This window comes from Myxine glutinosa, chromosome 3, assembly GCF_964187855.1.
Source record: "Myxine glutinosa chromosome 3, kmMyxGlut1.1, whole genome shotgun sequence".
NCBI lineage: Eukaryota > Metazoa > Chordata > Myxini > Myxiniformes > Myxinidae > Myxine > Myxine glutinosa.
The window spans coordinates 147,576,014-147,593,821 of record NC_136263.1 but is presented as its reverse complement, the minus strand read 5'-3'; the positions used below and the strand labels follow the sequence as shown (position 1 = coordinate 147,593,821).

The 17,808-nt window shown below is 50.0% G+C and overlaps 1 protein-coding gene across 1 annotated transcript in view; it reads left to right on the top strand.

Moving 5' to 3' along the window:
• Positions 1-426: 426 nt before the first annotated feature.
• The window catches only part of LOC137424147 (nucleosome assembly protein 1-like 4), a 231,903-nt gene continuing 214,521 nt past the window's right edge, over positions 427-17,808 (top strand). Inside the window, exons 1-3 of the mRNA XM_068111612.2 lie at positions 427-507; positions 1,270-1,321; positions 1,408-1,544. Of these exons, the coding sequence (XP_067967713.2) occupies positions 1,305-1,321; positions 1,408-1,544 (154 nt within the window). The 5' untranslated portion in view covers positions 427-507; positions 1,270-1,304. The remainder of the gene's footprint in view (positions 508-1,269; positions 1,322-1,407; positions 1,545-17,808) is intronic.

Sequence of the window (17,808 nt, the reverse complement as noted above, 5' to 3'; positions counted from 1 at the left end):
CCCCCGCCCTCCCTCCCCCCTCCTCCCCCTTTCTCTCCACCCCCTTCTCGCCCACCACCTTTGGGTAGAGGTGTGTCTCAACAACCGCATTTCTCTTTTTCTAAATATAATTCATACTTTATTGGGAATCGAACAAGCCAAATAAAGCAACTTCGTTGTAAAGAGACCCATCCGTGACAGTTGTGTGCGACCAATTAATAAGACGCGATGACGATGACAGCTCGTGTTGAGAAAGAACGTGGCTGTCCCGGTGGTGGCCACCTGTCGGCGCTGGCGACCCATGTTCCACAGGGGAATCGGCGTTACTTTCCGAGGCTGCCTCAAGCGCGCAGGATCTATCGGAGCTGACCAATCACAATTTTGCTAACGCCTTCGTGTAAACGCCTTGGCCAATGGTGGTGCGAGTTAGGGGAAAGACTCGCGGTGGGCGTGGCGTTTTGAACTGTTTGCCTTGCGCGTTCTGGGTTCGTGCGAGTTGCTTTCGTTTGGAGTGTGTTGTGCTGTCCGGTACGTGGCGATAGCAGTATACTGTGTTTGTGTTGTGTACATATATATATATATATATATATATATATATATATATATATATATATATATGCTGTCTGTGATATGTGCAGCCAAGAGCCGAGAGTGCAGTGTGAGCTGGAAGAACACAAATATAGAATGCTTTTCATAATGATGTTTACAATGTGGTTGTGTAGTTGTGCTGGGTGGATATGTAATCCAAAATTTGGGTTTTTTGTTTTTTTGCAAAAGTACATTGCATGTTTATTCTTGACATAATGTATTATAAATTGTGTAAGGGGACTGGGTTTGTATCCCGGCTGGAAACAAATCCATGGGATTTCAACTCGATGGTTTGATGCACAATGGTCCGGTTCCATGCCAGCTCAACAGACCATACAGACCTCATGTCTGTAAAAGGAAGGCGTTTATGGTTGTACCTTTAGTCCATTATGTTTATTTGTCGTATGGCGTGGGGTCCCGAGCCGTACGTTGTAAAACTGTAGTTCGGCTGGAATATTTTGTTATCCACCCATAGGATTTGGAAGGAGCTCATTGGAATAAGAAGGGGATTTTGTTTGGAGCTCTTTGGGAGTGAGTGGGATGGGGTGGGCTTCTCCAAAGACAGCCTAAGCCTATCTGCCTTGAAAACATCCTAGGGTGCAATTCAGGAGATCGAGCAATTGCAATTGTCAGGCTGTTGATTTGCGCTCTGGCGGGCACCCGAGCGATCCCCTGATTTGTGTTTCCTATTTTCATCCATAGGTTGTTTCCTACCTCCTGCATCCATCCCTGACAGCATGGCAGAGGCAGACAGGTGTGTCTAATGCGCACGGAGCGACCGGAGCTAGGTGAGCCGTACATACGGATGGCTCAGGTCAGACACGCTTTTTATCACTGCAGGAAATGTGCAGAACCATCTGAGGAAATCGACTATGATGAGAGTGCGGGGCGTGATGAGGATGAGGATGATGAAGATGAGGATGAGGATGACGAAGGAGATCATCCCATCGATTCTGCCAAAAGGGCGAATGTAAAAGGTTAGTGCTAATGCGTCTCCTCCGCACGTGTCAACTGCTTGCGAACAATCCCACCTTCATCACGCTGTCACTCTCGAGGGGCGATTGGGGAAACACTCCCACCCTGCCTCCTTTCACCTACTTTCAATTTCATCGGGAATTCCTCCCAGCCTGTTTTTTTTTTTTTGCACACAAGATCGAGGCTCATGTAAGAGCTAACATCAATCAAAAAAAAAACGGACACACAAAACATGTAATAAAGGGAGTGGGAGACAAGATGGGGAGAGAGAGGGAAGCACACAAGTACAACAGAAGAGAACAGGGACATCGGTAGATCTGTGGGAGGGAGAGGGCTAGGGGGGAGGAGGCGTGGGAAGAGGGGGGGGGGTGGGGGTGGGAGCCGTATAAAATACAAGGACACTGCAACGACTTCCAGGAAAGAAGTCGGTATTTCAAAAAGTTGGATCTGGGGTGAATTAACGGGGGTAGAAAAGATCAAGGTTTTGGATGGGGGAAGATAAGAGATGGTGGTGAACAGCTGTTTTAAAGACCTGGAGGGAGGAGTGGGATTGAAGAGAGTGAGGAAGTTTGTTCCAGAGGCGGGAGAAAAGAGGAATGAAAGAGTGAAGGTGAGCAGAGAGTCTTGAATTTGGCAATTCCACATGATGCATTCCTCCTCTGGGAATACGTTGCCCTTTCATATAAAGGGATCCAGGTAATGGTTATCGTTAACATTTCCACATGCAGATTAAGCTGTGATGCTGATTACACTCCACCATATCTCTACGTGTCACCACTCATGTTACCCAAGGTATCTTTTGTGTTTTTTAGTCACCACTAAATTCTACAAGGTGGTCCATGAAAGTATGACTGATTTATTTTTCCTTCCAGGTTGCTAAGCAATGATTGATGGTGCTATAGATCAAGCCATATCTAAAGATTGTTCAGTGTATTTTTGGCCATAGCGACTAACGGTCATCTATCAAAAGAACAAAGGAGTAGGACAGTGTCATCATTCACTGACAGAGTGTAACTCTGGTGTGACGTTGGTTCGGAGCTATGTTTCAGCCAAGATGGACACCATGAAATAAATCCAAATTGAGGAAGCCTATCTTGTTTTTCCTTTCAACTCCCATGCAACAGAGATCTTGGAATGGTGTTATAAGCTAGGGCCACTGCAATGTGGGAATTGTGCCATATTATCTTGAAGTGGAGAAAATAGGAATACTTCTTCAGTTTATAATGGTTGTTGTACCTTTATATTGCTAGTGCTGTCTTTATCTGCCTTTCATTTATTTTCTGCCAAACTTTAAGAGAGTATTAAGAGTGTATAATGTATCAGATCCGAGTATCACTAAACAGAACTGAGCAGGTGCAGCAGGATCTGCGCTTCAACTGGAATAACATAGGCGGATAAGGTGGACTAAATTTGACCAGGAATTGCATGGTTTTATGTAGCGATGATGTGGTTTTCTGCATGGTTTTTGTACGTCCTGCCGAGAAACCCCAGCACACAGGAAGTGTGGAAAATGAAGTGTCGCTATCCCAATTGGCTTTCGCTAAACATGCCTGCATGTCCTTGTTCCTGTCAAATTTGTAATAAAAATTGGAGGTGTCCCAAGAAAGAGATCCACGGTAGCTGGTGAGGAAGAGAGGGGGCAAAACCTGCTAGAGAGCGAGAGAGATGGAGACATGGTTGCCTGCCAGAGAAAGAGAAAGATGGCGGCAAGGTGCTTCACCATCTTTGGTGGCGTAATGATTAGAGTATTCGCTCTGAGTCTCGGAGGTCGGTGTTTCGAACGCTTCCGACTCAGACGAAAGACTTCAAAATGATATGTGCTGCTTCGTTGCTTGATGCTCAGCATTTAAAAATGGATAGCGCACGGAAAAACAACCATAAGTTGGTAATAATAGCACAGGCTTTGAATTTGATGGGCCGAATGCCTTCCTCCTGCATTGAAGTTCCTTGTAAAACAACTCCTATTATAAGGTGGCCGGAGAAAGAGAAAGTGAAGGTGGCCGGAGAAAGAGAGGGTGAAGGTGGCCGGAGAAAGAGAGAGTGAAGGTGGCCGGAGAAAGAGAGAGTGAAGGTGGCCGGAGAAAGAGAGCGTGAAGGTGGCCGGAGAAAGAGAGAGTGAAGGTGGCCGGAGAAAGAGAGAGTGAAGGTGGCCGGAGAAAGAGAGCGTGAAGGTGGCCGGAGAAAGAGAGCGTGAAGGTGGCCGGAGAAAGAGAGAGTGAAGGTGGCCGGAGAAAGAGAGAGTGAAGGTGGCCGGAGAAAGAGAGAGTGAAGGTGGCCGGAGAAAGAGAGAGTGAAGGTGGCCGGAGAAAGAGAGAGTGAAGGTGGCCGGAGAAAGAGAGAGTGAAGGTGGCCGGAGAAAGAGAGAGTGAAGGTGGCCGGAGAAAGAGAGAGTGAAGGTGGCCGGAGAAAGAGAGAGTGAAGGTGGCCGGAGAAAGAGAGAGTGACGGTGGCTGGAGAAAGAGGGTCCAGGAGGTTGAAAATGAGGGAGTTTGATATACGTAGGACCAAGTGTACTGGGACATGGCGTGGAGCCAGAGGTCCAGGAAGGAGAGTTTGACGACCAAAGAATGTTGTTCCGACCTCGAGGATTTTTGTGACTTGCGAGTCGCTAGGAACTGAGCTGTAACCATGTCACCTGTTTGCTCAACATTCATGCACAGCTCCAGAGCTCTAAGCAAGTTCTGCTGGGGGCCGAAACTTTCCTTTTGCTCAGAGCTACAGAACTATGAGATTGAATTTTTTATTCCCTCCCCTGCAGTCTTGTACGTCCTGCCGAGTAACCCAGTGTTCAGAACAGAATTGGAACCTTTATATTTGAAGAGTAAATCTGAGGCCGACAATTGCTCGCCTTTCATTTTTCCGTGCAGTTCACATCTTGTGCTTTGTGGTGAAGATTAAAACTTTAATCTGCTATTGAAATTATTTGTGCTTTTAAATTATTTATATAATGTTGCTGTTGTGTAGGTTTCTTTTTGTTGGCCTGATATATGATTTAATTACGTGTGTGTGTGTGTGTGTGTGTGTGTGTGTGTGTGTGTGTGTGTGTGTGTGTGTGTGTGTGTGTGTGTGTGTGTGTATGTATGTATATATATATATATATATATGTTTGTATGTATGTATGTATATATATATATGTTTGTATATATATATGTATATATATATATGTTTGTATATATATATGTTTGTATATATATATGTTTGTATATATATATATATATATATATATATATAGATATATATACAGACTTGGCATTTAATATGGAATTTTTTTTTTTCTTGACTTGGGTTTACTTTCTAAACTCAGTTTATCAATCTGGTGAGTTTCTTTTACACTTTGGTGATTATTTGTTAAAAGAACCATGTCACTGATTGTCTGTCGCAGCAAGAAGTCAACAACAGGATTATATCACAGGTGGCGTGGCAAAATGTACGGACAGGTGCATTTGACGATTGGCTTCACAGTGGGGTATACAAAGGTTGTTGCGTTCTGTATTAGTGGAAAACAACTGCTGCACATCTCCAAAAGTTATTGCTGCTTCCTCTGGAGATGCTCCGTCAACTCGACAATGCTGTTTGTCATGGAGTGGTGGCTTTACGAAATTCTGGCATGAAACAGCGTGCTACTGCTCGGCAGTATGGCATCACTCAAGGGCAGGTGTCAAAGATCCTGAAAGGAAATGCTCAGAGGGGTGTCCCTACTCCAATACCGAGGCCAGGATGTCCCCGCAGAACCACAAGGAGGGATGATCGCCAGCTGCACCGGTTAGTCCGCAATGGCCATACCAAGTCAGCTAATCGGCTTATGGCTGAGTGGCAGCAACTGACAAATGTGCCTGTATCCAGAAGGCTAGTCAACCAACGACTGGTTCAAGCAGGCTATCGTGCCAGGCGTCCCCTGAGAAAGCCACACCTGACCAGACAACACTGCCAGCGCCGATTGCAGTGGGCCAGAGAGCACCGTCAATGGCAGCCAGGACACTGAAATCATGTGATCTTCAGTGACGAGTCTAGATTTCTGGTCTATCGTCAAGATGGCCGCGTCCGAGTGCGCAGGCAAGTGCATGAAGCCTACAACAAAGATTGTATAGTGCCACGAGTCCAAGCTGGAGGTGGTGGGGTGACCGTTTGGGCTGCTTTTCATGCAGGGAGCAAAACTCACCTGGTTGTTCTGAATGGAAACCTGAACCAGTTCAAGTACAGGGCCATTCTGGAAGAAACATTGCTTCCATTTGCTCGTGCAGCCTTTCGAGGAAACTTTGTCTTCCAAGATGACAATGCATGGCCTCATCGTGCGCGCATGATCCAACACTTTCTTGCTGACCGTGGTGTGGAGCATATGGAGTGGCCTGCCATGTCCCCGGATATGAATCCGATAGAGAACTTGTGGGCAGAATTAATGCGTCAAATCGACCACTTGGACCAGCAGCCGACCTCTGTGCGTGAATTGTAGCAGGCTATTGTCACTGCATGGCAAGCGACTCCTGTCCAAACCTTGGCAAATCTCGTAAACAGCATGCCTCACGTGTACGTGCTCTCCTGAATGCTCGTGGGGGTTACACGAAGTACTGAACTGTAATTTTACTGTCGGTAATCCCAGTCGTAATTTAACTTTTGTTTTTGTTTAAAAAAAATTTGGCTAATGTGCAAAATAAAGAGATTCTTCTGGAAAACGTACAGAAGTTTAACACAGTACTGTCCATGAATTGAGTTCGATATCAGATTCCATCACTTTCAAGGATCAATTTATTTGTTTCGAAATGTCAAATGTGGTTTTTGTTTCTTTTAAAGGTCACATTAACAAAATCTAGAATAATTTCAACATAATTCCAATGAACTTTTGGTTCTAAGACATCTTGAAAAGTAAGTTCACCCCCACAAAAAAAATATTCCATATTAAATGCCAAGTCTGTATATATATATATATTGTTGCGGTTTTAGAACCCTCACTTTGTAAATAATTCTTGTAAATATCCCATCATTATTAAAAGGTTAAAGGTGGCACCCTTAATTAGTCCATATGCAACTCGTAGGCCACCATAGGAACTTTAGTTATTTCCTTATTATGTGTCAGATAAGGCCGTGTTCCCAATAGTTGAATCTACGTTGCATCAATGAAATAAGGAGTAGGCCCTTTCGTTCATTTTGCAGCCGCTCTCTCCAAGCTACGCCATTATGCGCCCCTACAGTCGGGGCTTGTCTCTCCCCAAATTGTCACGTGGTTCGATTAGCAGCGTTCGCTGCATTGAGCCTTCGTCGCCTTAGCGCTTGCTCCAAACGCCATTGAACATGCAGTCTCAGGCCAAGGAAAAAGGGGGCAGGACACAAGAACGAGGTGTGGCCACGTCAACTCACCATCAAGGGCGGAGCCGGTGAGCCCTCGCCAACCAACCAGGGCTGAGGTGAGCTCACTGGCGGGTGTGGTTTGATGAAGCGCGCATTGATCTGTGAGCGCATTATATAAGCGCACGCGCCAAGCCTTTTATAGGACTGCGCCACGGACTGCTTATTGTGTAGGACTGCGCGGAGAGAGCTCGATTACCACGGACTTGGGGACTTGAGGAACTGCGTGAGGGAGCTCGTTTGATACGAACTGCCTTTGATACGAACTGCCTTTGATAAGAAAATTGATCGGGAGAGAGAGGGCGTTGGCACAAAATACGTATTACGTACGCCGCATCCCAGTTCCCCCGATATCTGTAAGGTCCGCTCGCGGTCAACAACAACGACGCGATGCCGGCCCTCTTCCATCACCACCACGGCACGAGTCGGGACTGGACGAGGAGCCTGGACATCTGCTTGGGCCTTCCCCCTCTACCAGCTACCATCCCGTGTGAGTGTGTATGTTCGTCTGGGGTCGTTAAGTTAAGACTGTATAGGTGAGCCTGCCCTGTGTCCTGCTTCCTCTTCTTCCTCCTGTATAGTCCTTTCGTTCCCTCTTCTTTTGCTTGTAAATAATTAATAAACCCACTCTTTGTTCTTCCCTTACTCTGGTTTCCTCTTATCCGATCGTTTTAGTCTTTTCTCGATTGAGTACCTGTGGCACGATTTGGAAACCGCTCAGAATCGGGTTAGTCTTTGTTAACGGCCCGAGTCGCGGATCGCTTCGCTCGGCGTATCCATTAACGCTGCGGCTCGGGTGGGAGTTATCTCCTCGCTTTACTGCCGGTGGTAGTACTTAGGTACTAAGACTAATTAGGCTTACAACCCTACTTACCACCGACCAGAAGTGACGTCATAACTTCTAAAGGACTCGGGACGGCCAGCTTAAAAAGACAAGGGGATTAACCCTCCCCCCCCTTGATAAGGGGAGAGCCGACCCCCGAATCCGTAACAATTGGTGTCGGGGAGTGGGATTTGAAGCCCGAACTAAAATTTTATATTATCTGAAAAATTTGGTCAAAATTTCGAGTGGCCAAAATTTAGCATTAAAAACCAAATTAAAATCGAGCCATGGATAGTCAAGGCGATCGGATGCCGGTGGGGGTAGAAGAGGAGATAGAGGCAACCCAGGACCCCAGGGAAGAAGTGGGAGAGATGGAGGAGGAAGATAATGAAGGTGCTGTAGAGGGGGTTGCAGGCGCACAAAATGGCGGCGCCTTGCACATGGCGGCGAGGGCCGCGCCTGCTGCGCAAATCCGGGGGATGAATGTGCAGGACCTCATGGCGCAGATTCATGCAGCCATACAAATGGGGAATGCAGGATAGAGAAATGAATTAAGAAATGATATGGGAAATCAAATTGGGGGATTAGAAAGCAAATTTGGGGGATTAGAGAACCTGTTTGTCGTTAAAGAATTGGGCCAACCATTGATGTCGTTGAATGAACGACATTGGAATGTCGTTGGGCCAACCCCCGCTTTGCGGGGAAAAATGGTCTCTAAAGGTGGTTATATATATATTTTTATAGAGAACCAAATTACGGGGTTAGAAGACAAGATGGGGGGCAAATTGAGGGAAATGGGGATCAATCCGCCCGGCAAATCAAACAAATACGGGAGCAGATAGAGGAGGTCAAAACTGGGCTGGGAAGCTAATTGGATGCCCAAAAGCACGAATTGGAGCAAATGAGGGCGGCATCTAAGAGGGAAATGAGAGACATGGGGGTGGATATAAGGTGCGGGGTGAGCGAAGAGGACGGAGGGGTACGCGACGAGGTAAAGCAGTGTGAGGAGCGCATGGAGAAAGAGTACGGCTAGGTTACAGGGGGGTATAGAGGAGTTGACGCGAGGAGTCGAGCTGACAGTTGACAGCTGACAGTGGCAGCTGACAGTGGGACAAAAGGAGTTAGGGGAGCAAGTCGATAAGAACACAGCTGTGATAGGGGGGCTGAAAGCGACGCAGAAAGAAATAAAGAAAGAACTAATAGCGACGAAGAAAGAATGTTAGACGGTACACGAGGGGCTGACAAAGAGGTTGGACGAGGTGGTAGAGACGTTGGAGACGAGAGAACGAGAAGTCAGGAAGCATATAGAGACAACCAAGGTGGCCTTAGAAGAAGAAATTGAGGGGGCGCACCTGGAAATAGAAGAGGTGAAACAATAGTTAGAGGAAGTCGAAGAAGGGGAGAGTGAAATTAAAAAGAGACAAAGGGAGACTAAGAAGGAAATAAAGGAGGAGGTGTTGGAATTGGTACAAGGTCTGTGCTCACATCGTGATGACGTACTTGCTAACCAAGTAAAGAGTTTGCAGGTGGCGGAGGAGGAGCGAAGAGGAAGAAGCGCCGAGGTGAGTGGCGATATGTTCGGAAATGTATATGGTGTGAGGGGAGGTTCAGCGAGCTTGGGGGTTGGTATAGACCCGGGCGTTCGTGAGGGGCCAATGGTGAGGTGTGCGACTGGTCCGGAGTGCGTGGAAAGAGAGTGTGCACGAGGAGGTCCGACCATGGGGAGTGCAAGGGGTATTGGTGAGCCAGGGTGTGCGAGTATGGAGTGGGTAGCGGGTTGCGGAGGGGCAACCCAAGCATCGACACCGACAGGGGTAGTCTTTAGAGGGACGGGGGATGCACGCGAGCCCCCCCCCCGGGAATAGTGTACTGTGGGGGCCCGAACAGTTCAGCCCCGCACTATCCCCACAAGGAGCGACGCACGGAGTCCGGCCTTCGGGCAGCCATAAGGTTCCACTCACGTCCTATGACGGGAAGAGTAATCTGAGGGCGTACCTGGCGCAATTCGACCATGTGTGTAGGGGCAATGGTTGGAATGTGGACGAAGGTGGAGTACACGTTGTGGGGGAATTGCGCGGCGTGGCGGCAGAGGTACTGACAGCTTTACCACCGGGAGCTTTCACCCTGCCAGCCCTCCGTGCGGCTTTAATTAACAGATTCGGCGTTGAACAGCAGAGCGAGCTTGTTAAAGCTCAGCTCGCGGTGCGAAAACGCAAGCCCCAGGAGACCATCGGGGAACTTGCTTACGAAATTCGCCGCGCAGTCGGGATTGCACACGTGGACATGGCAGCGGGTTCCCAGGAAAGCCTGGCGCTGGATCATTTTATCCAGGCCTTCCCGGACCCGGAGCTCCGACAACAGCTCGCCATGTGGCGCCCGCAGACTTTGAGCCAGGCGGCTGACGCTGCAGCCCTTTGGGAAGCAGCGAGGCCCCTGGCCCGGGGAAGCGAGCGCCATGCCGTGGCGGTGTGCCAGGTAGGGCCCGTGGCTGGTGTCGGCCCTCCAAGGGGGTCCGCCCCCGAAAGGGGCCCTGACCTGGAGAGCATGGTCTGGATGTTGGTGAACCATGGCAGTGGCTCCGGAGGTGGCCTACGGTGGGCCAAGATCAAATGCCCCAATTCGGACCTTCAGGGGGGGGGAATTTGGAATTTCGGAGGCAAGCACCTTATCAGGTGAGGTGCTATAATTGTAGTCGGCTGGGTCACCGTGCGCGAGAGTGTCGAGCTCCGCGCTGGGACGGACTCCGGCAGCCGGAACCATCAACGCCGCCTCGTACGGGTCGGGTTAGCCGACCCCAGACGCCCCCCCCCCCCCCCCCCCCCACCAGGGCCCGGGAAACTAGAAGGTGCCGAGCATACAGGGCCGTGTTCGGTAGTAGGGGATGGTAAAGCGCCCTCATTGACGCGACAGGTCATTCATTGTGGCCAAATTGGTACAGGTAGCTTGACGATTCGGTGCAAAATTGCCGGCGTGGGGGTAGACGCTGTAGTGGACACAGGAGCTAGCGCCACGATCATCAGCCCTGTGATCTTTAATTCGAGTGCAGACGGCTGGGATAAAATCCAGCGTCTGGAAAATCATAGTTTGCAGCTGGCTACTGGGGTAACGGCCCCGATCATAGGGCGTGGTTTTGTAACCCTCAAGTTAGGGTCCGTAAAAAGATAAATAGAAGTTTGGGTGGCGGAGGTGTGCGACCCATGCTTAATAGGGTTGGATTTGTTGACTGCCAGCGGTTGTAAAATCGATTTGTGCCGGGGGACCCTGCAAGTGGGAGTAGAAGAGCTACCATTGGTGGGGGTGAGCACGGCCGAGAGGATGGAGCTGGAGGCTTCTGAGGCCGTGACCATCCCTCCTCAGGCCGAGACCATAGTGCCGGCCCAATGGTCAGCTCGCCCAACATGGCAGGAGTCCTGTGGCCTAGTCGAACCGGTGGCAGCGCAGTCCATCCCGGGTTTAATCGTGGGCCACACCCTCGTAAAAAAACGGACGGGCCGGTGGTGGCCGTCCGGGTAATTAATATCAGTACAGAACCACGCACTATAGTAAGGGGCACGAAGATAGCCGGCTGCACCCCAGTTAACGAAGTCACGCCAGTGAGGGACGAGAACGTCCAGCCGAGCCGGCCCCAGAGGGAGCCTTCAGAAAGTAGTAGGAATTGGCCCGAGCCCATTTGTAAGATCGTAAATCGTAGTAGCGTAGAGTTGGGAGGTACCCAGAGGGAGGCCTTACATAAATTAATTGAATCCCATTTGGATATCTTCTCCTTGTCCTCCGAGGATATTGGACGTATGGGCCTGGTGAAACATCAGATCCACACCGGTGAGGCCCGGCCTATTCGTCAGCCAGCCCGACGGCTCCCTTGGAGCAAGAGGGAGGAAGCTGACGAGCAGGTAGAAAAAATTCTCGATGCAGGTATCATCGAGCCCTCGGGAAGTCCTTGGATGTCACCTGTTGTGCTGGTCAAAAAGAAAGACGGGACCATGCGTTTCTGCATGGACTATCACCAGCTAAACAACATGACACTCAAAGACTCATATCCCCTGCCAAGAATTGATGACACCCTCGATGCCGTTGCGGGCTCAAATTGGTTCTCAACTTTGGACCTCAAGAGTGGGTATTGGCAGGTGGAGATGGATAGGGCAGGGAAGGAGAAAACGGCATTTTCCACAGGTAAGGGGCTGTATCAGTTCACTGTGATGCCGTTTGGTTTGTGTAACGCCCCCGCCACCTTTGAGAGATAAATGGAGCATGTACTAGGCGGCATGCCATGGCAATCATGCTTGGTGTACCTGGATGACGTCCTGGTACATGCTAAAACATTCCCCCAAGCCATAGCTAATTTGGACCAGGTGTTTGGGTGCCTCAGACAGGCAGGGTTGAAGCTGAGTCAGAGTAAGTGCACTTTGTTCGCAAGAGAGGTGGCCTATTTAGGTCACGTTATCGGTCGTGAGGGGGTAAAAACAGACACAGGCAAAATTACAGCGGTAGAGGAGTGGCCCGCACCACTTACCATCAAGGAGGTGCGGGGATTTTTGGGACTCTGCTCCTACTACCGGCGTTTTGTGGCAAAATTTGCAGAGTTGGCCCGGCCCCTTCACTGGCTTATGGAGAAGAGGACGAGATTTAATTGCACAAGGGAGTGCCAAGAGGCCTTCCTAGCATTGAAGGGGTGTTTGACATCTGCACCCGTTCTAGCTTACCCCACTAGTGACAGGACATTTACCCTGGACACGGATCCAAGCCAGGAAGGATTGGGCGCAGTTTTGTCTCAGACACAGGAGGGCGGGGAGAGAGTGATCGCATATTATATTCGAGCCATGAGTAGGCCCGAATGAAATTATTGCGTCACTCGCAAGGAACTATTGGCTATGCTGGCTGCCATGAGCCATTTCCACCCGTACTTGTACGGGCGGAAATTTTTGGTTCGAACTGACCATTCCTCCTTGCAATGGCTCCTTCGGTTCAAGGAACCGGAGGGCCAAATTGCAAGGTGGTTGGAAAAGTTGCAGCAGTACGATTTTAGTGTGACCCATAGGGCCAGAAGGGCCATGGGAATGCCGCTGCACTCTCTCGGCGTCCTTGTTTGGGGGAAAACTGCAAATTTTGTGCGAAACACGAGGAGAGGGAACAATTGGGCGATTCTACCCCTACCCTCGTAGTCCGTGCACCCCGGGTGAGAGGGCCAATTTTGCCACTAACCGCAGATGAAGAATTTGGAACATTGGCTTGGAGCACGGCCCAGCGGGAGGATCCCATCCTGGGACCAGTGTACGAATGGGTTCGATTGGGACAAAGACCTAATGGGGAAGAAGTCACCCCCCTCGGGCGCCAACAAAGGCGCATTGGGCTCAGTGGAAAACCCTGGAATTGAAAGACAACATCTTGTATCGCAAGTGGGTGGAGGTTCCCTCTGAGAGAACGTCCCGGTTGGTAATAGTCCCTGACAAATTTAAGAACACAATATTACAGCAGGTGCATGGTACCCGCTCCGGCGGCCATTTGTGCAGGACAAAGACAACATCTCGGGTCCGCCGGAGGTTCTATTGGGAAATATGGGGCGCGATATACAGGACTGGTGTCGGAGATGCGACGCCTGTACTGCTAAAAAGGGACCAGCACGGAGGATGAGGTCCCCCCTTCAATTACACCAGGTGGGAGCCCCCCTTGAGCGGGTGGCCATGGATATTCTAGGACCACTACCCGGCACCCGCCAAGGTAACAAATACATCCTTGTTGTAAAGGACTATTTTACCAAGTGGCCGGAGGCCTATGCCCTCTCCAACCAAGAAGCCGGGGTGGTAGCACAGGCCTTCGTGGAAGGATTTTTATGTCGGCATGGGATTCCACAAGAGCTACACACCGACCAGGGTCGAAATTTTGAAAGCCAATTGCTAAAAGATCTGTGCAAACTCTTGTCAATTAGAAAGACACGGACAACGCCCTTGCGGCCACAATCTGACGGGATGGTGGAAGGGTTCAATCGAACATTGATCCAACAACTGGCATTGTTCACCACCACCCATCAGGATGACTGGGACGAACATCTCTCGTATTTGTTGATGGCCTACTGAACTAGCCAGCATGGAACCACCGCATGCAGTCCAGCGCTGCTTATGTATGGGCGGGAGGTGCGGGCTCCCGCCGACCTGCTATGCGGTCCCGTGCCAGACACCACTGATACACCGCCGAGGGAGGGCTATGCACGTCACTTAGAGGAAGGCATAGAGAGGGTCCATGCCTTCGCCCGCCGCCAGCTCCAGCTGGCTGGGGCCAAGATGAAGCGCAGGTACGACCACCGGAGCCAGGGGAGTCAGTACGCTCCGGGGATAAGATTTGGTTCTTCAATCCCCGGAGGCGGAAGGGTAGGTGCCCGAAACTCACCTCTCCCTGGCAAGGCTCGGGGGTCGTCCTGTCGCAAGTCTGTGACGTGGTCGTTAAGATCAAAATGGGGCCACGAGCCCTCCCTCGGATCGTCCATGCCAACCGGATAAGACCCTACACCGGCGAGCAGGCACCCTCGTGGATCGCCTCGGCTTTAGATGCCGAGGTGGGACCCAGTACCTCACATGACGGGGGCTCATAGTGCGAGAGGACTGGGGGTGATAGTGATGGGAAATAACGTCCGATGTAGAGGGATGGTAAAGCTACCATCCCTCACATCCTTTGGGCAGAGGAGCTATAGTTTATGGGGTTTGGCGGTGAAAACTAGCCCGGGAGGGTTAGGATAATGGTTGGGGAACTAGAAATGACTATAGGTGACGAGATTTAAGTTGTGACTATTGTACCTGTAGTGGGGACGTAGAGTAGGGTAGTGGTTGGTAATGACGTGGGATGTGCGTAGTATAAGGGATGACAGGGAAAGCACGAGTTTCAGAGGGGTAGTAGTTAGTCAGATGATGCAGTGTGTTTGTAGTGAGGGTGATGAAATGAGGCATTGCGTATGAAGGTTGCTGATGAGCTTGGTGAAATGAGGAATTGCGAATGGAAGTCCTCATAGTGCTGGTTAGGAAATGAGGCAATGCTCGAGAGAGATGTGTGTGTGTGTTGAGTGATTGACCTGCATGATGTGCAGGTGAAGTACAGGTGTATGGAGAATGGTTGGATGGAATTGATGGTCTGGAGTAAATGGAGTAAGGAATGAATGGTGTGGAGTGAGGATTGTGGAATACATGGAGTGGAGTGTATGGTGCGAAGGAGTGGATGGGGGAAGGATGGACCCCTTCACGAATACCCGGGGAGGGTAGTTTAAAAGTAGGTAGAGAGGAGTAGGTAAATTGTGGTTGGATATTGACATCTGTGGTGCGGAAGTAGCAGGGTACTGCTTGATTGGTGCATGAGTAAAGTGGAATGGCTGGGAGTCTGGCCTGTTAGTGAGAATGATTAAATGGGCACTCCGCCACTGGTAGTCTGTCGGCCAGGTGAGGCCGCAGGTAGGCTCTGGGAGCCAGGTAGAGTTCAATGGGGGCCCGAGGATCCGGAGAAGGACCCGAGTAGCCTGATGCCATGGAGGGCAGTAGTGGGAGTTAGCGCCAGGGAGGGCCTTCCCCAGGTAGGTTAGGGTGAAGGAGCTAGGCAAGCTCAGGTGGCGACGTACAGTGGCGGAGGTGTGCAGGTGAGCGGACCTGCTGGTGAGCCACATGACCCAGCCCTGAAATTGTGCAAGGACACAGGTAGAAAAATCGGGGGGAGTGAGACCCCAAATTGGAGAGCGCCACAGTATGTTCAATGGGAATTGGTTTTTAGAACCGCATCGAGTAAAGATGGCCAATGGATTGGCAGGGTAAGACCCCGGGTAGTGTAAAGTGTTAATGTCATTTAGAAGGTAGATAGGAGAAAGTCTCTTCGCACCATCCGCATCCACTCACCTGGCTGATAAAACTCCACACCACATTTTTTGCAAATATTTGGAGAATGTAAGACGCATCATGATGGAGTGTGACATTGTTTAATATTCCATTCCTTCCTCCTTAGGAGGGATTGGGGATGAATTTGGTATTAGAGGGAACGGGAAAGACAAGATGTAGTGACGAATTTGTAAATTTGTAAATTGTGTAAATACGGGTAAGGGTAAGGGTCGGGTAGGTGACATGGGTGGGGGATGACGGAAGCTCGGGACGAGCTTTCTTGGCTCCCTCTCCCGCTCCCTTCATGTTGCATTACTTTGAATTGATGTGTACCCTTGCGCCTTTGCCCGCTGTCTGCTTGTCCTTCCTTCCCCACTCACGGACCATTGTTCTTTTGTGCCCGGGGGGGTGGGGGGGAGGGTGTGCAGGTGACCACAGTTGTGTGCCCGCAACCTTGCTGCCTCCGGCCTGCACTGATGCACCATATGGACCACACGTTCTGTGCCCTGGCACCACGTATGGACCACACGTTCTGTGGCCTAGCACCTCTGCTGGGACCAACCATTGTTGCCAGCGGTGTCTGGCTTGTGGACCACTGTGTTTCAAAGTGGCATCGATGCCATGCAGTGGACCACCTACGTTGGCCCTGCTGGCCAGAAGTAATAAAAAGCGGACGCGGTGTGTGCCCTTTTATTATAAATAACATCAAGTAAGAAGAGGAAGATCAACCAGAAACATCGGCCCAGCAGAGAAGAAGACGACATCATCATTGCTTATTATTATTTTTAAATGTGTGTTTTGTGCATTTTTCTTGATGGTGCTTTTTGGTGCTTTTGGTGCATTTTCTTTATTGGTGCATATGGGTATATATGGTATGGTGTATCGGTGCAGTGCATGGCAATGGCATTTCTCCTTTTCAAAAGTTCTTCTCTTCCCACAAAAGACAGGTCCTGGGTGACAGTGTAAATAACTAGTGTACTGTAAATGGAATGCTCCCCACCGGCTAAATGTGTAGTTTGAGAATAATTCTGCAATTCGGTTAGTCTGTGGGCATGAGTCAGTTAGGTAGGATGCAATGCAGCAGGCGGGACATATTTAGTGTTAAAACTGTCGCACTCAGGGTGAGGTTAAAAGTAGAGGGTAACCACACCTACGTGCCACACTAAGTTAAAAGTTGGCCCTTTTGTTTCGGCCCGGGACGGGCCTGGAGGAAAGGAGGGTGCAGTGTTGCGGTTTTAGAACCCTCACTTTGTAAATAATTCTTGTAAATATCCCATCATTATCAAAAGGTTAAAGGTCGCACCCTTAATTAGTCCATATGCAACACGTAGGCCACCATAGGAACTTTAGTTATTTCCTTATTATGTGTCAGATAAGGCCGTGTTCCCAATAGTTGAATCTACGTTGCATCAATCAAATAAGGAGTAGGCCCTTTCGTTCATTTTGCAGCCACTCTCTCCAAGCTACGCCATTATGCGCCCCTACAGTCGGGGCTTGTCTCTCCCAAAATTGTCACGTGGTTTGATTAGCAGCGTTCGCTGCCTTGAGCCTTCGTCGCCTTAGCGCTCGCTCCAAACGCCATTGAACATGCGGTCTCAGGCCGAGGAAAAAGGGGGCAGGACACAAGAACGAGGTGTGGCCACGTCAACTCACCATCAAGGGTGGAGCCGGTGAGCCCTCGCCAACCAACAAGGGCTGAGGTGAGCTCACTGGCTGGCGTGGTTTGATGAAGCGCTCATTGATCTGTGAGCGCATTATATAAGTGCACGCGCCAAGCCCTTTATAGGACTGCGCCACGGACTGCTTATTGTATAGGACTGCGCGGAGAGAGCTCGATTACCACGGACTTGGGGACTTGAGGAACTGCGTGAGGGAGCTCGTTTGATATGAACTGCCTTTGATACGAACTGCGTTTGATAAGACCATTGATCGGGAGATAGAGAGCGTTGGCACAAAATACGTATTACGTACGCCGCAGCCCAGTTCCCCCGATATCTGTAAGGTCCGCTCGCGGTCAACGACAATGACGCGCTGCCGGCCCGCTTCCATCACCGCCACGACACGAGTCGGGACCGGACGAGGAGCCTGGACATCTGCTTGGACCTTCCCCCCCTACCAACTACCATCCCGTGTGAGTGTGTATGTTCATCTGGGGTCGTTAAGTTAAGACTGTATAGGTAAGCCTGCCCTGTGTCCTGCTTCTTCTTCCTCCTCCTGTATATTCCTTTCGTTTCCTCTTCTTTTGCTTGTAAATAATTA